Consider the following 22,092-nt stretch of genomic DNA (forward strand, 5'->3'; position numbering starts at 1 on the left):
TTTATTCATTTTTGAGAGAGAGACAGAGTGTGAGTGGGGGAGGGGCAGACAGCGAGGGGGACCCGGAATCCGAAGCAAGCATGCTTCGGGCTCTGAGCTGTCAGCCCAGAGCCTGATGTGGGGCTCGAACTCATGAACCATTAGATCATGACCTGAGCCAAAGTCAGACACTTAACCCACTGAGCCACCCAGTCGCCCACCCCCCCCCCCCCCCCCCGCCCAAGGTCTATTTATTAACTTGATGCTCTGAAGAATAGGATTGCTGTGTTTGCCAGAAGCCTTGACTGAGAAGTCAGGGAGGGCTTCTCAGAGGAAGTGGCATCTGAGCTGAGATGTGAAATGAACTTGGTGGAGTGGGAACAGTGTGACCGTTGTTTTTGAGGAAATAGCATGTGCAGAGACCCTATGGCAGGAGAAAGTGGGGTGCCTTCGAAGAACTCAGGAAAGTGTCCAGAGCTCTGAGACCAAGGGGAGCATGGTACAGGATGGGCTGGCGTGGTGGGCAGAGGCTAGGCCATGTAGGACCTCGTGAGAATGTTAAGGAGTTGGGTTTCATCTTAAGAGCCATGGGAAGTCATTGAAGGTTTTTAAGCAGGGGCTTAAAAATTACTAAGCTCAATAAATGTTAGCTGTTATTGTTCCTTTCCGGAAACTTTTATATTACATCCCAACAGTATTGGCTCTCTTATTGGATTCCATGAATATATAATTTAAACACACACACACAACAGCCCTATTGATTTATTTGGTGGTCTGAAAGCAGGATCTGTAATGTGCCGGAGCCATTATGATGTGCTTCCTCCTCTGTGTGGAATCGGAAGGACACAAAAAGCAACCTGGACCCAGGACAGAAAGGTGAGACCACGGGAGGTGGAGCAGGGCCCAGCTGGATGTGGCAGGGACTCGAGAGGCCTGCTGAGCCGGGTAGGCTTCCACAGCCCGAGCCAGGCCACCTGCAGGCCTCTGATGGTGCATGGATGTGGGATGGCAGGAGAAGAAGAGGAAGCTGGCACGGGGGAGGCAGACAGGATGTTGGTGTACCTGTGGGGAGGGAATTTAGGGCCAGACTGGCAGAGGGCAGGAGTGGGGCTGTGGGCCAGACGACTAAAGGGGACAGCCAGGTGAAGGGGTTTGGGCACCGAAGCTCACTGACCCACGTGAGAATGCTCACTCCCCAAATCTGGGGTCTGGTGACCCTACTCATTCTCCTGTCAGAGGCCTCACTGGTCCCCAAAGCGGGTGACTTGGCTGAGGTCTCTAGTGTGGGTCGAGTGATCCCAACTCTCAGAACATATTTGCTTCCTCCATATGTGACTGTGCTTGACCTGGGCTGTTGTTGTCAGCTCTCTGGCTCAACCCCAGAGCTCTCCTGCCTGACGAAAGTTGTGTTTCCCATCTTTCAGCCTTCACCCACTCATCCGTCAGTGGTGAATCCTGAAGTTGGAACAGGATAGAGTGTCTCCCTCGTGCCAGGCTTTGATCTGGCTCCAGTCTAGGTGTGTGACTGGATAACCAGTTACAGAGTTATCCAAACCTAGCATCATTTTGACTGAGAACAAGGGCAGGGCCAGACTGAAAATGGCCTGGGCCCACAGACTCAGCAGACTTTTTATAGACAGGAAGCAGATGGGCAGAGTGATTTCCACACCCTCAGCTAAACAACAACCAACAGCCTCTGGTTTCATGGCTTCAGAAGGTATGATGGCCACTCCCGCATGTCTGTCCTTTCACAGCCACAGAATGCTTTCATATATATACATGGTCTCCTTTGAGCCTCCTTACAGCGGATACAGTTGCCTGGGCAGGTGTTATCCTGCCCCTTCTTCAGATGAAGAAACTGAGGCCTGGTCATTAGGCACCATGCTCAGGGTCACATGTGAAGTCAGAGCTTCTGGGTCATCACGTAGCCAGTCAGGATTCACCTACTGGGAGTGGCTTGTGTTGCTTACTTCTGTGCCTTAGAGAGAGAGACAGAGACAGAGACAGAGAGAACTTGAACTGGAGACAGATTGGGGAAATACTAGCCTGGACAGATATTTAAATCCTATATATGAGGGTGTGGCTACATGTAGAGCAAATAGGGATCAGTGTGGGGCTTAACATCCTGTAGTTGATTTTGCTGCATTTAAGCTTTCCGAGTCGCAGGCTTTTGTGGGTGTGTCTGTCTTATGTGTCCATTTCTATCTGGCAAGGAGGCCAAAGTTAATATATCTATAAATTTTGTGTTCTTTGAGCCCTGACCTCTTTCAGACCCAGTAAGTGCCACATGTCCAGTCGCCCGTGACTCCTTTAGGAAACTAAAACACATACCAAGAGAGGAGAGGGTTGAAAGCCAGAAATGCAGGTGGGGTCCACATTCAGATTCAAGTCAGCCGACGTAGTGTGTTTCTTAGGGAATAAGTCCTCTGCAGGATGAAGTCTGAGCAGCTTACTCCCTCCTCTGCTTCCTTCTTGTGTAATTTTTAAAAGCATAAGAAAATGAAATGGGGCCCTTTCACATATGAGACAGCTATTTTCTCAGGTCTCACGCCTTCCTTTTGATTAGCCTGAAAAATACAACTTATAATTATGCCCTGCCTGGCAGCGTATTTTTGCCTTGTGAGTGTCAGTCACAATTTCTGGGCAAGTGAATACCATTGACAAGGAACCTCTCTTTTTCCACCTTTGGTTCTAGGTGGCCCCTCTGTGGTGCTCTTTCCACCCACGCTGGCCTCCAGGGCTGCCTCTCTGTGGTACTTAAGTCATTTCACCAAGAAGTTCTCCCCAAATCCCTTGTTTATCTGGGGGCGGTAGGGAGGGCCGAGCCCCCCTCCAGAGGGAGCCACGCCAGTCTGATTAATTAAGGTAAATAGGGGAGTGATCGGCAGTGGCTTAAGCTCCAGGCACGTAACCTAGGCAACGGCAGGGAGTCTGCACCTCTGCTGACAAGTAACATGGGATTAATTTTTTCTCAGGTCGACGGCCATCTCTTATGCTCAGAGTCCACTTCAAGAGCCGTGAGAAAGGGCTGGGCTTTTGGACAACGGGGTAGAGGAGTAACTAAGAGTCTGCCAGGGGGTATCGTGGGTGTTTTTTTCCCCTTCCCAAACATGATCTGGGCAGGGTAATGGGCAGACGTGACATCGAAGGCGTCAGGGCCAAAAGCAACTCTCTCACTTTAGGAACTCGAACAAGTCCCTCCTGAGCCTGGGATCAGCAGTTCCTCTTTCCTATGCCAGCTTCCTAGTCAGTTTCCTCATCTGGAAAATGGGACAGTAATCATAGTGCCGTCTTCCAGGCTTGTTGTGGGGAGGTTGACAGTACACCCCGAGAGGAGCTCAGGGATATGTTGCCCCTCCTACAACTTCAAGAATTTTGGTTCGAGCCTGAGTTCCTGTCCGTTGGCTCAGACTTCTTGCTGAGCATGTGCTTTCAGCTGCTAGCAACTGCTGGCTTGAACACTGACCAGTTGAGAATGGGATTCTGGTTGTTTTTCTACCATGTGAAACAAAGACCAGGGAGAAACACGGTCACATGAAAAAGACATGAAATTTTCCTGCTCAGTGAGTGAGGCCAGAAGATGCATAATATATGGTTTCTGAAGCTACAGGTGGATTGGAGAGAGAGTTTGCAATCTCCGGGAACATTTGAGACTTTTGCAAGTTAGGAAGGGAGAGAGAAATGCCAGGAGCCTAATGTCTTGTACATAGCCCTTGGCTGAATAATCTCCGATAAGCCAACCTCAGGAGCTCAATTTCCTTATTAAAAATTCTGGAAGGAGTACTCAAAAACCTGTTAACAGTGGTTATCTCTAAGGGGTAGGACTAGAGGTTGGGAGAAGAGGGAGATTTATATTTTCCATTGTATACCGTTTCGGCTTTTAAAATCTTTCACTATGTGCCTTTATTATTGTTATAATTGCAAATCAAATTATAGGGTCTGTCTTTAGAAAATGAAGTGAAGGGGTTGGCTTAGATCATTGGTTCTCAAAAAAAAATTTTTTTTTTTTTTTTTTTTTTTTTTTTTAAGCAGCGGAAGGAACACTTGTCACATCATCCTGCTTAAAAGCCTGATGAACGTATGACCAAGAAGAAATCAGAGCCCCCCTTGCCAGGACGCCCCTACCCCAGCTCCCAGCTGCAGCATCTCCAAGGGACCCATTGAACATAGTTTTTGAAACAGCCTGCCCCTCTGGGGAGTCAGCAGTTGGGAAAGAAGAATAGCACGTGGGCTCAGCATCACTCAGACTCTGGGGGACAGGAAACAGGTCACCTTTGGGTGGTTTGTCCTGGCTTGAAATGATAGATGTTAAAGGGTAGATTTTGTAGCCATTCCAGGTAAAACTGTACCTGGGAACTTCCATAGGCAGGATGCCGAAGGGACAGTAAGAAGTCCTGTTCACCTTGTAAAAATTTGCTTTGAGCACAGACAACCAGCCTACTTACACTATGCTTTCGGCAAGTTGCTTAGGTTGTCTGAGTCTCTTGCTGAATCTGTAAAGAAAGAAGAAACACTGGTGCCTACTTTCTAGGACTGTTGAAAGGATTACATGAGATTACAGTCTCAGTCGAGCCGAGGGCTTGGCATAGTGCCTTGCCCATAGTAGGTGTTCAGTGAAGGTGTTCGGTGACCAGTGGTAGTACCAGTCAGTCATCATCATGACCGAATTCCTGGGCAAGTCAGAAATGACCTTGCCACCTCTTCTTGTAGGTTCTCGGTTAAATCTGTAACCTCTCAGGACCGTAGTTTTCTTACGTTTAAATTAGAGGTGCTCAGGAATTGCAAATTGGTGGTCTCCTGGGCAAAATCAAGCATGTAAACATATTTGTTTATTGAGGGATTATATTAAAAATTAAGAAGTAGTGTCTAGAAACTTGAATTCTCCAGTTTCTTTTTAGAAACTGAACATCTGTCTTTACTGGCCCTCCCTCGCTTGGTGACAGTCAGCTGGCGGCTGCCCCCACCCCTTGCCTTACATGGGCGTGCATACACCTGCCTTTTCACCAACCCCCTTCCTTCTATAGTATGTGACACCTGGCCAACCCCTCTTTCCACGTAGGCAGTTGGGTTGGCAAAGCCTAGGTTAAAATCACTAGCTCATCCCATGACCCTGAATGTATGTATCCCATTATTTCTCTGGACTGTCACATTGCCATCTATAAAATGAGAGAGTTGAGCTTTCAACCTTGACTTTCTTTGGGTGTTCTGTTCAGTCCATAAACATTTACTGAATTCCTCCTGTTTCCGGGAATTCTAAAAGGCATTTGGGAGGATGCAGAGGTGGGTAAGCATGGGCTTGGCCGGGAGATGTCTGGCGGCCATGCCTCTCAAAGTGTAGTCTGCAGAATGGCACCAGTTCACCATGAGATAAAATACAGAAGACAAGCATTTAGAAACTTTTATGGCAATTTGACGTTGCTGTTACAGCCAAGCACATGCTCAGTGGATGTATCTTGTTGAGTAGATATAGATCTGTTCACGTGCTGTTGAACTTATATGGTGAATTTCATGCGGTGCAAGCTGCATACTAGTTCCAATTACCATTGCTGTTTAGCAAACTGTCCCAACTACAGTGGCTTACACCAACAGCAGTGATTTATTTGCTCACAAATCTACAGTTTGAGCCCGGCCGGGCAGAACAGCTCTTCCCTGATCCACACAGTGCCTGCTGGGGTGCCTCCACTGAGGCCGGAGGGTCTGCCTCCGGGCTGGCTCACTCACGTGGCTGACCAGGTGGTGCTGGCTGTCTGCTCCTTTCCATGTCGATCTCTTCACAGGAAGAGGAAGATAACTTCTTCATAGCATAGTGGCTGGGCTCCTTGAGAGCAAGGCAGAAGTTCATAGAACTTTCATGGTCTAGTCTCAGAAGTCACGTTGTGTCTCTTCTGCCAGGCTCTGTTGGTTGAGATATTCACAAAGGTCTGCACATCTTCAACGGGAGGAAACCTAGATGCTACCTCTTCTTAATGGGCTTGTAGAATGGTTTTAGAAGAATACGTGGGACCTAATGTTACAAACGCCTTTGGAATGTATAATCTGCCATGCTATACGGGTTTGCATTAACCTTGTTTTGCAACAATTACCACACCCTTTGTGGCTGAAAACAATACACATGTATTAGCTTATAGTTTTATAGGTCATCAGTCCAAGCAGACTTAGCTGGGTTCTCTGCTCAGGGTCTCACAAGGTCACAATCAAGGCGTTCACCAGTCCCGGCTCTTTTCTGGAGGCTGTGAGAAAGAATCCGCTTCCAGGCTCATTCAGGTTGTTGGCAGGTGGTTGTAGGACCGGGGTCCCCATTTCCTCTCTGGCTGTCAGCTTGGGGTTGTTGTCTCCTCCTGGAGGCTACCCACACGTGGTCCCTCGATCTTCAAAGCCACATCGTATCCTCCTCACTCTTTGAATCACTTTGACTTCTTAGGCTGCCAGATGGAAGAGAATCTCTGCTTTTTTTGTGTGTGGTTAGATTGTGTCAACCTGGATAATGTCCTTTGTTCTGTACCACAGTGTAACCAGAGCAGTAACATCTCATGTATCCACAGGCCCCACCTACACTCAATGGGAGAGGAGAATAACAGAATGAGGGTCATTGGAAGTCATTCTTAGAATTCTGTCTGCCACAGATGGTTTGGTTCACAATGAGTTGGAAATTAAAACAAAGTGGTTCTTCATCCCAGGTAGTTTGAAAGCATTGGTTTAGAGTCCACTAGAAAGGAATGACATGTATACAAATGGCTACAATTGGAAACCTTCAGGGCTAACTTCCAAAAAGAGAGGGGTAGAGAGCACAGGGAGAAGTTAGTGGGAGGAAGATTATTATTTAAGTGAAAGGGGATAGAATTAGAATATGGTATTTGAGGATCTGGTATTTGAATTGAGCATTAGAAAACAGGTGTGATTTGGATCTTTATTTGTTTTTAATTTTTTTTTTTTTTTTGAGAGGCAAAGCATGTGGCAGGGGTTGGGGGGGAGAGAGAGAGAGAGAGAGAGAGAGAGAGAGAGAGAGAGAGAGAGTCAGTCTCAATCAGGCTCTATGCTCAACACAGAGCCTGATACGGGGCCAATCTCGGGACCCTGGGATCATGACCTGAGATAAAGTCAAGAGTTGGACACTTAACTGACTGAGCCACCCAGCTGCCCCTGATTTGGATCTTTAAAATAAAAAAAATAAAAAAAAGAGGCAGGAGGAAAGGATTCCAGCAGTTTTGTTTCTATGTTGGCACCTTTGGATGTAAACACAGAACTGAACTGAATCAGAGGACATTTTATCACTTCTCTGGGACCACAAACAGTGCTGCCTTAAAAACTCGACCCCAGAGCTCAGTGAGTGACTTCAAACAGTAACCATGTATTATCCCTTACAGGTCTTCAGATCATTTGGGTCACTTCCCTGGTCTTGGCTGCGCTGTGCCATGTGTCTCTGGCTAGCCATGGGCAGGCTGGGCGGGCGCATCTTTGGGGTTTGGCTCTCTGTCTAGGATGACCACGGTTCTTCTCCCCATGTCTCCTCCTCCACTTGCCCCTCAACACCCCTCTAGCTTACTAGCCTTGGCTTGTTCCCTAAGGGTGTGGGGGGCAGAAGAACAAAAACCAGGGGTGGGAAGAGTGCAAGTCTCTTGAGGCTTCACGCTTGACACACTGTCACTTCTGCCTCCTTCTGTTGGCCAAAGCAGGTCACGAAGCCGGCCCTGATTCAGGAGGTGGGGCAAAAGACTTCATCTCTTGATGAGAGGAGCTTTGGGGTCCCATCGCAGAGGACATGGATACGGGGAGGGGTGGAAGATGGGGGCCACGTCTGCAATCCGTCTACCACAGTCACCCTGAGAAATCTGCCCGAATTCTCTTGAGGAGAAACAAGAGCCTCTTTTCCAGCCTCAAATGCCTTGTTTCTCCAGCTAACCAGAGAAAGTTAAATATGAGAAACCACTGTGAAAAGGTGAAGTGATCCATTAACCAGAGTTATAAGAAGCCAGGCTTTTAAAATAGTCCGTACTCTTCTGTGTGGACCTCTGCTTTTGCGGTGCCTTCACCAGCCCACGTTATGTTCATCCTTCAGTGCCCTCTGCAGAGCTGTTTCCAGAACAGTTATTCTAGAATAACTCATGGCTGTTCTTTTAGATCTCAGTGGCAGTGTTTTTTAGAAGGAAATGATCTCAAATCTGGCTCTACCATAGACAGAAACTGTGTCTTTTATGTATCATAGTCTCTGGAGCATGTAACCCAGAGCCAACAAATAGTAGTTGCACAATTAATGTTCATCAGATGGATGAATAGATGGATGAATGGATGTGTTAGTAGACACAGATGACAGATGCCTCAGTAGGTGACTGAAGCTTTATTTTAGAGAATCTTATATTATCCTAAACTTTATTTCCCTCTTCCATGTCAGTATGTCAGCTTGAAATCTTCACGTCATTGTTCCACGTCTACGTGCTTCAAAGCAAAAACCAAAAAACTGACTGCACATTGCAGAGGGGAGGAATCGTGTTGTATTCTTCCTCATAAACCCTGTCATTAGCATCGCGTTTCAAAACAAGGTCCCTCAGTTCCCCAGGATGCTAATCATTTGCAAGCAGTCGGGGGGTGGGTGGGTGGGGGAACTTCTTATCAAATAAATTTGTGAAATGTTGGATTACACAAAGCTAGGCAGCTCTCTTTTCTGTGACACTTTACAGAGCCTAAGTATGTTAACATCCATTGTAAATTTCCAGGGGGGCATTAGAATATGTAAGGGTTGAAAATTGGAAGAATTAGCTTTCTGTGGGAGATGAGGGAGAAGGAGGGAGGTGTCTCTTTTTAGTGTGGTAAAAGGTATGTAACAATATTTATCATTTTAACCATTTGTGGGAGTATATTTCAGTGGCATTAAAGACATCACCATGTTGTGTAACCATTAACACTGTACCCAAAACATTTCTCATCATCCCCAACAATAATGACTCCCTCTAAGCACTAACTCCCCTCTTCCCCCTGTTAACCTGTATTCTGCTTTCTGTGTGTATGAGTTTCCCTATTCTATATACCTCATGTAAGTGGATCATATAATATGCATCCGTCTGTATCTGCCTTATTTCATTAAGCATAATATTTTCAAGATCCATCCACCTTGTAGCATATATCAAATTTTTCATGGCTGAAAAATATTCTGTTGTATGTCTGTGCTGTGTTTTGTTTATCCCTTTGTCTATGAAGGAACAGTCGACTCATTTCCACTTTTTGGGTATGTGAATAATGCTGCAGTGGACGTTGGCATAAAAATACCTATGTGAGGGGCACCTGGGTGGCTCAGTTGGTTAAGTGTCTGACTTTGGCTCAGGTCATGATCTCACGGTTAGCATGTTCAAGCCCCGTGTCGGGCTCTGCACTGACAGCTCAGAGTCTGGAACCTGCTTCGGATTCTGTGTCTCCCTCTCTCTCTGCCCCTCCTCCGCTTATACTCTCTCTCTCTCTCTCTCTCTCTCTCTCTCTCTCTCTCTCAAAAATAAATAAACATTAAAACAACAACAACAACAACAACTGTGTGAGTCTTTGCTTTTAGTGCTTTTGGATACGTACCTAGGAGTGTAATTGCTGGGTCATCTGGATACTTCTATGATTAACCTTTGAGAAACCACCAAACTGCTTTCCATAGTAGCTGTGAGATTTTGTATCCTCTCATACAATCTCCAATTGTACAGGGGTTCCAGTTTCTCCACATCCTTGCCAACATTTGTTATTTTCCATTTTTAAAAATTATCACTTTCTGGGTAGCTGTAAAATGGTACTCATGGTAGTTGGGTTTTTTTGTTTGTTTGTTTGCTTGTTTGTTTGCTTTGTCTTCCTGTTTTGTAATTCTCTAATTAGCTAGCATACAGTGTAGTCTTGGCTTCAGGAGTAGATTCCAGTGATTCATCACTTAAATGTAACACCCAGTGCTCAACCCAACAAATGCCCATCATCTGTTTTCTTCACCCCCCACTGCCCCTCCCTCATCAACCCTCAGTTTGTTCTCTGTATTTAAGAGTCTCTTGTGGTTTGCCTCCCTCTCTATTTTTACCTTATTTTTCATGCCCTTCCCCTATGATCATCTGTTAACTTTCTCAGACTCCACATAGGAGGGAAATCAGATCCATCCATGTTGTTGCAAATGGCAAGATTTCATTCTTTTTCATCAGTGAGTAGTCTTCCATTGTGTATGTGTACATTGCATCTTCTTAATCCATTCATCAGTTAATGGACATTTGGGCTCTCTCCGTGATTTGGCTATTCTCATGGTAGTTTTGATTTGCATTTCCCTAATGACTAATGATGTTGAGCTGTAACATACGCTATGTGCATTCTGAATATAAGTCCTTCATCAAATATATTCTTGCAAATATATTCTCTTAGTCCATGGCTTGCCCTTAAAAGAGCAAAGGCTTTTAATTATAATGAATTCCAATTTATGCATATTTTATGCTGTTTGTGTCCTGTTTAAGAGACTGTCCCCTAAACTAAGGTTGCTAAAGTTTGCTCACTTACTTCCTTGTACAAATTTTATAGTTTTGGCTCTTACGTTTAAGTCAATGATCCATCTCAAGTGAATTTGTGTGTATAGTGTGAGGTAAGGATTGAGGTTTATATGTAGACATACAGATACCTAGTTGTTCCAACACCATTTGTGGAAAAGATTATCCTTTTCCATGGAGTTTCCTTAGCACCTCTGTTCAGAATCAACTGATGATACATCTAAACTCTCCATGCAGTTCCCATTGATCACATGTGTTTCCTTACTCAAGTACCACACTCCCTTGGTCACTGTGGCCCCAGAGCAGGCCTTGAAATTAGTGGATATTAAGCATTCCAACTGTTGCTCTTTTTCTATGTCCCTTGCGTATCAATTTCTACAAAGATTGCATTGAGTCCACAGATAGAGAATTGACATCTTAACAACGTCAAGTCTTCTGATTTATAAACATATGATGTATCTCTCCGTTTATTTAGAGCTTTGATTTCTTTCATAGTTTTCGGTATTTAGGTCTTGCATATTTTTGTGAGATTGATCCCTCAAGTGTTTCATATTTTTGATGCCGTTGTAGATGGTATGTTTTATTTGAATTTCCAATGTTTCATTGTTGGTATTTAGCAGTGCAATTTGATTTTCATTTGTTAACCTCGTATCCTGTGACATTGCCGAACTCACTAGTTCTACCTTTTTATAGATTCCTTAGCATTTTTTACATAATCATGTTGTGGGCAGATATTTTGACCTCCATTCTATATTCAAAGAATAGAGATCTAGAAAGACAACGGACCTGCCTACTGTCCCACTCTTCATACGTGTAGAGCCAGAAGTCTGAAAACTAGGTCTTTTGGATCCTCCTTCAGGGTTTTCGGTCTCACACCAAGTGATCTCTCAGGTTTTCAAGCCTCAAGAGAAGAAGGTCTGGAGGTTTGCAGTCCAGGGCTGGTGTGACAGCTCCAATCCCTGAAGTCTTCAGGAATCTAGGGCTCCTTCCCACCAGTATCCTCACCATCTCTAGGGAGTGGCCCTCCATCTCATGATCCTGGTGGCACTTGCATTCTAGGCAGCAACACAGAAGGAACGAAGGTTTCTTCAGGTGGGTTCTGGGGAATGCCACACAACACCTGCACTCGCCTCTCATTGGTAGGACCTAGTCAGGCCACAGCTAGCTGCAAGGATGTCTGGGAAATATCTGCATGCTGAGAAGTCATATTCCCAGCTAAAATTCTGATTACTGTGACAGAAAAAAGAGAACAGCTCCTGGGGAACATAAAGTTTTAGAAATCACTTTAGGATCCAGGCAAAGCAGCTCTCTTTAGTTTTGGAACCCATTAAGTTGACCTGAAACCTTTCAGTCAAGAGGATAAAGTTAATCCTGAGAACCCATTTATGGTATTAATCCCTTGGGACTGTAGTAGACATGTGTGATCATGGATGACTTTCCTTTATCTAGAAAAGAAAACAAAAGATGTCTCTGCTCATTTGTTCATTCATTTAACAAAAATTCCTATCTCCTACCCTCATGGAGGTCACAGTTTGAGGAGAGGCAGACGATAATGAAAGAATCACCCAAATGAATGTGCAAATCACAAAGGAGCAGTAAGGATGCCATCAGGGCACACTTAGAGATTATGATGTAGTCAAGGAGGTCAGGGAAGGCCCGCCCCTGAGAGTTGGGATTTGTTCCTACAGGGGTGTCTACTTGCATAGCAAAGTGGTGTATTCTCAGAACACCATCCTGTGCGCTACTGTGTCTACACCTCATGTATCCTGCCTGGGGCACTGTATGTCTTAAGAGATCAGTGTGTAAGAACAAGAATGTCAGAGTGAGAGCAAGGTAGGGGTGGGGGAAGTGGTGGGGATACCACTCAAGGAGGTTCAGAGCCCTTTTTGGTTCCCACCCCAAGAGAAATGAAGAAGAGTTTAGAGGTTCCAAGATGGCAGATGGACGAGGCCAGGATCATAGTCCATCAGAGACTTTCCTTTGGGGCCAAGAAGGAGCCCAAGGAGCTAAGTACCCAAAGGAGTTTTCTAATAACTGTAGCCATCTGTGCGGAGACACTCCCCTAAGTGCCTGAGCCAGTCTCAGGGACCATCCATGCGTTACGGCAAAGAGAGGGTTACTGGGTCCAGTGGGCCAACAAAGCAGAAAGAACCTCAGCTCCCCTTCAGCACCTAGACTCTGTGACTCTGAGGCATGGCACATGGGAAGACCCTGGCAGTTGTGGGTGAGGGAAGGGCAGCACTAGAGGCGGGGATGGCCATCAGCCACCTGCTTTTCCCACTTTCCCCTCCCCACTGCCCTGGGGACCTTTGCAAGCAGTGAACAGTCAGCAGCCTGGAGCTCTAAGACGGTAGAAATCAGCCAGTAGCCCACACCTTACCAGGCGTTCTTGGGAATTCACTCTTCCAGCTCAAGGCAGGCATGGCGGATACATCCTGTCTTCTGGTCATTGCCGGCTGACTGTTAAGGGCCACTTGGAGCACAATATTGAGAGGATTCTCAGAGTCTGGGATCCACAAGGAAGAACATTATGATAACTTCATGATGCTGCCTTCATCCTGGTGTGATTGTGGTGAAGAAATAGGATGGCGTATGTAAAGATGCTTTGTCAATTGCGGAGTACTATCCAAATAATAACTAATAATGGTGGCTCTGATTTTTAGTGCTTCCTAAATACCAAACTCTGCTAAGACCTTTACTGGCTGTAGCTCATGTATTCCTCACAGGAACCTGTGTGCCAGATACTATTCATATCCCCCGTTTCATGTTTGAGGAACCAAGGCTTGGGGAAAACAATGTAACCTGCCTCAGGTCACACAGCTAGGAAGCAGAACTGTGACACAAGCCTGGGTGTTTCTGACTCCAAAGCAGGTGCTGTTACACAGTTGGTTGTGCTGTCTTCAGAGTATAGGGGATCCTGACTGTAATTAGTGCTATTAATAGAGTAAGTACTGATGGGGCGCCTGGGTGGCGCAGTCGGTTGAGCGTCCGACTTCAGCCAGGTCACGATCTCGCGGTCCGTGAGTTCGAGCCCCGCGTCAGGCTCTGGGCTGGTGGCTCGGAGCCTGGAGCCTGTTTCCGATTCTGTGTCTCCCTCTCTCTCTGCCCTTCGCCCGTTCATGCTCTGTCTCTCTCTGTCCCAAAAATAAATAAACGTTGGAAAAAAAAAAAATAGAGTAAGTACTGAATTGCTTGGTGTCTCAGTTCTCATTCCCCAAGCAGGAGACCAATAAGATGTGTTTGCAGCCATTTTTCCAGCCCTGAAAGCTAAGAAATTGCCTTGTATGCAGCTCCTCTTTTTGCCCGCCTTCCTCCGTACACATCCACATCCGCTCTGCAGAGCAGGGCAGTGACCCTCTGTTGGGCTCCCTCCACCGAGCCTCTGAGAACACTCTGGAGGCTTTCCTGTGGTTGATCACTTACTGGCTAGACTGGGATTTGCAAGACCCCTTGTGAACAAGGCACAGAAGTATGATTCACTCCAGCGAGTTTTTCTTTCCCGAGAACGGACTGTGTTCTGAGACGTGGGAGGGAGTGGGCAGATGTGTGTGGAAGGAACCATTAGCTGTGATGATTACGCTCATGGGGTGGTTGGCAGTTTGCAAAGCACTTTCCTATTGATTTTCTCTCCAGGCCTCAGTTTTGTCATCTTCAAAGTGGCTATAATGACAATAATAATATAGTAAAGTCTCATCTTACAAAAGGGTTAGGTTATAATAAACTCACCACTTTAGGGGGAAATAACATAAAATTAGAATGGCCCTTGACAATTGCCCATGGAATATAATGACAAACCACCTCTCAAAAGTCCAGTTTAGGCAGGACTTTTTTTCCCCTGGCTATAACACCGATGACGATTTCTTCAGTCATCGCAGTGCCTTCTGAGGTAGTGAAAGCACTTGTCTTCCAAGAGAAGGCTCACTCAGCACTGAAGTGCTCACATGCCAGAGGCTAGAGAGAACTAGGCCTCTAGGGACACCATCTATGGCACTGGCTCACTGAGCTTGGGGATGGGAGGATCGCCAGCCTCCCTGGTTACGATTTGTTTCTCTTTCTCTTTGACCATGTGTCATGCAATTCCTGAAGGTTACTATGCAGATGATACAGTTCTGTTAGGGTCTGATTTTGTGACTGGTTGTCCATGAACAGGATTCAAACTTGAAAGTAACATGTGATGTGATGGGGCAAACACCAGGCTAGACCAAGGCCCAGGTCAACCCCACCTGCATCGACAGGACTTTGGGCTTATGGACCTTAAAGACAAACTTAATCACCCAAGTGTCCGAGTTCTCAGCCTGCATTTCTGGACTATAGACCTGCGGACTATAGACCCTTGTGACTCTGTTAAAAAAAAAAAAAAAATCTGTCCATGTGCATCCCCACTTGTGTCTTCCTAGCCCGTGCTGGCATCATCTCTGCCTATACGTATACGCTGTGAGAGCCTCCTCCCTTAGTTCTACCCTTCTTGGTCTCCTAATCCCTTCTCCACTGGGCTATAACACAGCCTGCCAAATGCAACCTGATCTTGCCACCTCCTATTATATAAAATCTTGGGACAGACAAAATCCTTACACCTGCCCACCTCTCATCCCCATCAGCCTTTCTCTACTCGTCCGTGTGCCACACACACTGCTCTCTTTCAGTCCCACCTGTGTTTCATCTGTGCCTTGCCACAGGGCCTTTGCACAGCCTTGCTTTTCCCTCCGTCAGGAATGCTCTGTTTTCCTCTTTCAGTTGAATTAACTCCTAATCATACTCCCTCCGTTTCTTCAGGGAAGCCTCCCCTAACCTTGCAGATCAAACCCTCCTGATCTGATCTGAAAGAAAGGAACCTTTTTGCACCATGTACTTTTTTTTTTTTTTTTTTAATGCACACACCACTGTAGCTGTTCCAGTTTATTTGTGGTTTTGGATTAAAGTGTATAGTTCCCCCTGCCACACACCATACTGTAGCTCTGTAAGAGCAGGGTCCTTGTCTGTCTTGCTCCCCAATATCCTGGACACATAGCACAGAGTCTAGCATGTGCTTGTACTCATTAAACATTTAAGTGGGTGGATGGATGGGTGAGAGACTCAAATGAACATTATAAAATTATGGATCAGAGTATTGTGCCCCCCCCCACACACACACCAGGTGATAAAACATTTGGGAACTTCCTCTGAAGAAAATAGTACAAGTTGATGTCATTCTTTTAGAATGGAAGCAAGAAGTTACTAAAGATTCCATTTGCCCTTTAGATAATAGACATTACAAATATCTTGGCTATTTTTCTCTCTGCTGCTTGAAAAAGTCTCTTAATGAGCTTTCACACCTTAAGTAGCAAATGACCTTTTCTAGAGCCATCTATACAAAAGGTGAATTGGACAGGTGGATCTGCCCTTGAAAGTACAGAATCAGCCTTTTTAAACGGTGGTTCCTGTCTGTGAATGACCTTGCCCTCTTAGGAAATGGGGCCCCTTCTAGATTTCAGATTCCAACATCCTGGCATCGAGACTGCGGAGTTCTCAGAACTGGGAAAATGGACAGTTGCTGAGTGGAACAGCAGATTCACCTGACCTGCACTCAGCAGACTCAGGCAGTCTCGTGGTCACTGGGCTGTAGTGTCTTCATCCCTTGTAGACAGTGCCCTTTACATTTCATGGTTGTCTCATACAGCTTGGTACTGGTTATGGTGAAAGGCAGGTTGTCTCTGAACAGCGGCCTACCAGATAGCGGTTGGGGTAAGGCCAGCCCCATAGAAGTCTGACCCAGGGAATGCCGGAAGGAGAGTGGTCCTGGGCCAGAAAGAGGGAACCTTTCCTCTGAATGAAAACAAGATCATCTTCTACCCTCTCTCCCAGGAAGAGGAGGATTCTGAGATGAATTCCAAGTGGATAGGTAGTAACATTTTATTCTTGGAGCTCTACCCCCACCTGTTCCTTGCTCAGAGACCTTCTGTGGCTCCCACCTGCTGAGCAGCTCCAGTGTAAGGTGCTCAGAGTCCGGTTCAGACTTCCTGGCCTCATGGCCCATGACTCTCTTTTGTACTCTACTCACTCCAGCCAAGTCAGGCTCTTTGCCGTTAAGTAAACATGTCCCTTACTTCATGAAGTCCCTTTCTTTGTATATGCTTTCCCTTCAACTAGATTCTGACAGCCGCCCCTCCCCCCAACCCCCCCATTGCTGCCTGTCAAAATCCTACCCATCCTTTCAGGCAACTCTCATAGACTCTGCTCCTGTAGGAATCTTTGCCTGATTGTCCCAGGTAGAATTTAATCTTTGGTTCTTGTAAATACCTATAGAATTTATCCGTACAACTTTCAGCGCCCTTATATTAGTATTGTGTGTTTTTTCCTCTTATGTACTTGTCACATACCCATGCTATTTGTTGAGTCCAGGGACTATCTTATTTATCTTTGTCTCCCCCACAGTTCTTTGGACATAGTAGGTCCCCGATTTACCAACAGAGTCATCCTTATTTGTTGGATGAATGAATAAATAAAAACAATCCAGCTTATGTCCTCAAAACTCATAAAGGAAGTACATTTATCCAGTTGTCCAAACTCCCTTGCTGAAAGTAACTTTATGCTTTCAGTAAATCAAGCTGTACCTGGCCCTCTTTGAAGTATAACCTTGCAGGCAACCTTGAGGAGAATGCTTTGCTGTATGCGTGTGTGTGTGTGTGTGTGTGTGTGTGTGTGTGTGTGTGTGTGTGTGAAGGTTATTAGAATAATCTACCTAGCAGATAAACAAACGTTTGGAATTATACAGAGTCATTTAAACCTCAAAGCAAAATCATTCCAGTGCCTTTGTAGGGTTGGGTGAAAGGAGGGTCAGGGGGAGCAGCCATGTTAAATTTGCAACAGAATCTGGTCTGTAATATGTCTTCAGACCCTGGCTGCAGCAGATGACCTTCTCGGTTTGACTTTGGGCATTGCTGTTTTGGAGCATATCACCCGTTTTCCGTATTTTGAAGACACTCGCCAGCTGAACGAGGGATGCCAGAGTCCTCTGAGTGGAAGTCGCAGAGTCTGCAATGTTGGGATTAGAGTGCACTTTGATAGATCTTTCTTCTTGGGCAGAACACAGTTGGCTTGCTTCACCATCTTTCTTTCTGCCCTCCGAAGGGTGCCAGGCGCGCTACATAGTGATTCAACAAAAGATTAAAATTCCGTCTGTGTGTGTGAGTGTGTGGCTGTTTGAACACTAATCGATTCTTTCCGTGGAATGGTAAGTAAAAGCACGCAGATACCAGAAGCAGTTATTTAGAGCAGCCAGTCGAAATCCATTTCCCATTTATTGTTTAATGGGATTGCCATGTTAATTCTGCCAGTCTCCTCCACAGACTCTCCCTCACCTCTCTTTCCATGCTCCCTCCCAGCCCCTTTGATTCCTGTGCCAAAAGGACCTCTGGAAACCAAGGGCAAGAGATGGTCGCTGAAGGGAAACAGTCACAGCTTTCACAGACAAATGTTCGAGTCTGTAGAATTAAAGAAATTTATGGTTGGCCCTGGATTGAAAATCCAGACATGCTTGCTTGCATAATATTAAGTGATTGCTATTGCGGAGGAATTTCTGTCTTTTGAGAAGCGCTGTCCACGCCTTTCTTGTTGCTAAGGGTCCTATGACATTTGTTTCTATTGCAGATTGCCACTCTTAACTAGGAACTTTCTTTTTTTCTGAAGAATTTCCACCTGGGTACATGTCCTCCTGTGAATGAGGAGACTCTCTAAATCCTGTTATCAGCAGTGGCCACTTGCATCAGCTCAGGTGTTACATAGGTTGCGTCTACAGGGCTTATGGTTTTATTATTTGATTCCCGCCCTCTTCTGTTCCTCCAAACGTGGCTGTCATAAACACCGGGTGATAAGCTTTCTCAAAAAATAATGTATTACTAGGCCCCCTTTACCGAGAAGGCCTGACTTTGTGCCAGACACTGAGTTAGATGCTCTGTATTGATTAGCTCAGTTCATTCTCCCCAACAACCCCACAGGTTATGGTTATTCTGTTAGTTTTCCCTATTATCAGTCAGGGAAATTGGGGTCCACCTACCCCAGAAGTGAAACCTAGGTTTTTCCAGCTCTGGAGCCGGAATGCTCTGAGTCATTAAACTAGGCAGCCTGCCCCTTTGATGAGCAGCCCTCAGTCATTCAGCTGGTATTTATTGAGGGCCTAAGATGGACCAGGTGTTGGCCTAAGAACGCACACTGATGAACCAAAACAGGTGATGCCCCTGCCTTCAAGAGGCTCACAGTCTGTCCCAGGGAGGGAACAGCCAGATCTGGCTTGGGCTTTGGGGCTGGCAAGCCAAGGAATTTAGGGAAAATCTGTTCTATTCTGTTAGCCTCAGATTTCATATCGAGACAGCTAGATTTAGACAAGTGGTTTTTCCAGCTTTATTGTGAATCAGAATCACTTGGGGATTGTGTTTAAAAACACATTGGGCGCCTAGGTGGCTCAGTCAGTTGAAGGTCCAACTCTTGATTTCGGCTGTGTGATCCCAGGGTCATGGGATTGAGCCCCGCACTGGGCTCTGTGCTGATGTGGTGCCTACTCAAGATTCTCTCTCTGTCTCCCTCTGCCCCTCTCCCCCACCTGTGCATTCTCTCTCTCTCTCAAAAAAAAAAAATTTTTTTAAATAAATAAAAACACATCTTGGCTCCCTACCCCCAGGTACTTTGATATAATAGGTTCAGGATAGGGCCAGGAAATTACATCTATAATGAGGTCCCAGGCCTCCCAAGAACCACCCTTTGAGAGAGACTGATTGGGCTGTAAGCCCCCATTAACACTTGTACAGGCTTTGTGTTGTCCTGCCAGTATCCCCAATGCCTGGCACAGGGTAGGTCTTGATAAATGTTTGGTGATAGTTTGGATGATCTGTCTGTGGGGTTTCCATGGATGGACCTCAGAGAGTCCTGAACCACTTGAAATTGACCACAACTTTTGTTCAGGTTTGTGGATAGGATGAAAAGCACCCTCTGAGCACTGAAAACTCTGTGATTTTAGGATTGAAAACCTAAATTTTCTCCTACTGAAAGCTCAGACCTATTAATTGTGAAGCAATTAATAGCAAACTTTGAGTTCTGTATCTGGGTGATCTGATGAGAAGATGTCAGTTTACAGTAGATTCTTAAAATTCTAGAGGAGTTGATATCCACAATTTATGTGAAAATTCTGGAAGTTCTTCGGATGCATCCTGTTTTTATGATTTCTCACTTCATCTGAATGTACCTTTTGGGTCAGTAGTGCTGTCTCCATTTTCCAGGTGGGAAAATCAGGGTGCTGGTGGCTTCTGGACATTGTCCAAGGTCACAACACAAGGACTCTCTTCACTGAAGACTAGCCTGGGAGTCAGAGAACATGGTTCTTATCATCTTGCCTGCTTATGTGGCCTTGGTTGGGTAGCTGGGCCTCTTTGGGCCTCAGCTTCCCCATCTGTAAGATGGGGGAGGAGTGGACTAATTGATTCTGAGTATCTGCTTAGCTTGGATATTTGAGGACTCTCTATAACTATGTGCTTAGATGTGCAGAACTCCCTGTGTCTGTAGGCTCTGACGTCCTCTTTGCTTAGGGAGATGGAAGGGCCAGTGGGACCACCTGAACAGCATAGATCCTGTCCACAGAGCATTCCAGAAGGCCAAACATCATAAAAGCAAAGGGCAGTGCAGGTCGTAGAAGCTGAGGATGTGAAACTCCCAGAATTTTGGAACCTCAACTCTCTACCCTGTCAGTTCAGCAATTCACTGTTCATTCTGAGAATAAGATTCAAGGAGCCTACTTCCATGAGGTCACAACTGTGCGATTCAATCCCGTGCCGCATTTCCCGTGTCGAGGGAAGACTTTGATGAACAGATGGAGGAAACAGAGCCCTCCGTGGAATTTTAGACTCTTGAAATGTCCTTTAAGGGTCACCTAGCCCTTGCTACTCAGTGTCCTTCATGAACCACCTGCATCAGCATCACCTGGGAGCTTGTTAGATGTGCAGAGTCTCAGTCCCCACATCAGAATCTGTGTTTAACAAGATCTCCCACCCCTGCTCTGTGATCGCACTGCACATTAATTTTTTTTTTTTTTTTTTTTTTTTTGAGAGGCGGGGAGAGAGAGGATCCCATTTAGGCTCCACACTGTCAGCACAGAACCCAACGTGGGACTCAGTCTCATGAACTATGAGATCATGACCTGAGCTGAAATCAAGAGTAGGACGCTCAACCAACTGAGCCACCCAGGCGCCCCTGCTGATTTCATTTTGAGAAGCACTAGCTCCAATCCAGCCTTGAGTCCCCTTTTTCACATCCTGATGAACTATCAAGCATCCTATTCCTGGCCTCCTCTAATATCTTCCTCCTAGTTGGTCCTGTTTCATCCTAGCACGATCCAACTTTTGGAATTTCTTCTCTACCTTGAGCGAAGCCCCCTGCCATTGTCGCTCATTCTAGCCTTAGGACCTCAGAGAACAAGATAACTCCTTCTGTGTTCCCCATGGCTTCTCATCTCCTAGTCCTCCTAACACAGTTTCTAATTGCAGCACTGTACATCGTATATTACACAATAGTGTGTATTGCGGCAATATGCAGACGCGCTGCGGCCAGGCAAGTGACACAAATGAGAGATGGGAACCAGATGAAAAGCAGTAAGGAATGGTAGGGACTGTGGCAAGCTGGAGAGGCTTGCCTCATCTAAGCAGGGCAGTTCTTGTGACTGCCCGCTGAGGAGCTGAGGGAACTCAGCCTGAACATTGACATGTCTTTTGAGTTTTCAAGAGAAGCCAAAAATCTTGATAGAACAATAGGAAATCTCCCTTCACTGCCTGCCCCCCACCCCCGCACTGGCAATTAAGAAACAAGATGAAACAAAACCAAACCAAACTTAAAAGCCACCAGATTGTTTTTGCTAGCGACCATACTTAAGGTTTTTGTGACTTTTGATGATCAATCTGTTCAACTTGGATACTAGAGCCCAGGTTTGGTCTGAGCACCTCAGAGCAGGCAGGATTATGGCCTCTTTATTCGAGACTAGTAGTTCTTAAACTCAAGAATGGCTTAGGACCTCTTGGAGGACGTGTGAGTGTGTTGAGAGTGTGTGTGTGTGTGTGTGTGTGTGTGTGTGTGTGTGTGTGTTATGGGGGTGGGGGGCAGAGAGAGAGGGAGAGAGAATCCCAAGCAGGCTCCATGCTGCCAGCACAGAGCATGATGCAGGCTTGAACCCACGAAGCTGTGAGATTGTGACCTGAGCTGAAATCAAGAGTTAGTTGCTTAACCAACTGAGCCACCCAGGCACCCTGGAGGACTTGTTAAGACATAGATCTTAGGGCCTCCCCCACCAGGGTTTCTGTCTCAGGAGGACTGGGGCAGAGCCCAGGAATTAACATTTTTCACAAGTTCCCAGGTGGGGCAGTGCTGCTCATACTTTGAGAACCTCTTTAGATGGGCTTCTTCCATTTAGGTGGCCTCAGTCTGCAGAGCCTCTTGGTTCCACCAGTGAGCTGAGCAGTCACCTGAAGTTTCCAGTCTTTGGGTAGCAGGAGAAGGAAAAGGAATTGGGAGGGAGGGCTGGACAAAACATTGCTAAACAGCCCTTGACCCATCCCTCTTGACATCTCAGTGATGGAGTATTTCTTGGGCAGGTGCCTGACCCACCCCAAGG

General features: G+C 46.0%; 1 protein-coding gene across 2 annotated transcripts in view; it reads left to right on the plus strand.

Moving 5' to 3' along the window:
* Positions 1-22,092, plus strand: part of GALNT10 (polypeptide N-acetylgalactosaminyltransferase 10) — a 218,728-nt gene that overhangs the window by 67,310 nt on the left and 129,326 nt on the right. Inside the window, exon 1 of one of the 2 annotated variants that reach the window (XM_040498400.1) lies at positions 5,972-6,031. The exons of the other annotated variant lie outside the window; for it this stretch is intronic. Within the exon in view, the coding sequence (XP_040354334.1) occupies positions 5,987-6,031 (45 nt within the window). The 5' untranslated portion in view covers positions 5,972-5,986. Of the gene's footprint in view, positions 1-5,971; positions 6,032-22,092 lie in introns of those variants that run through there. 2 annotated transcript variants of the gene reach the window in all.

This window comes from Herpailurus yagouaroundi, unplaced genomic scaffold, assembly GCF_014898765.1.
Source record: "Herpailurus yagouaroundi ecotype Mexico unplaced genomic scaffold, PumYag 29, whole genome shotgun sequence".
Classification (NCBI taxonomy): Eukaryota; Metazoa; Chordata; class Mammalia; order Carnivora; family Felidae; genus Herpailurus; species Herpailurus yagouaroundi.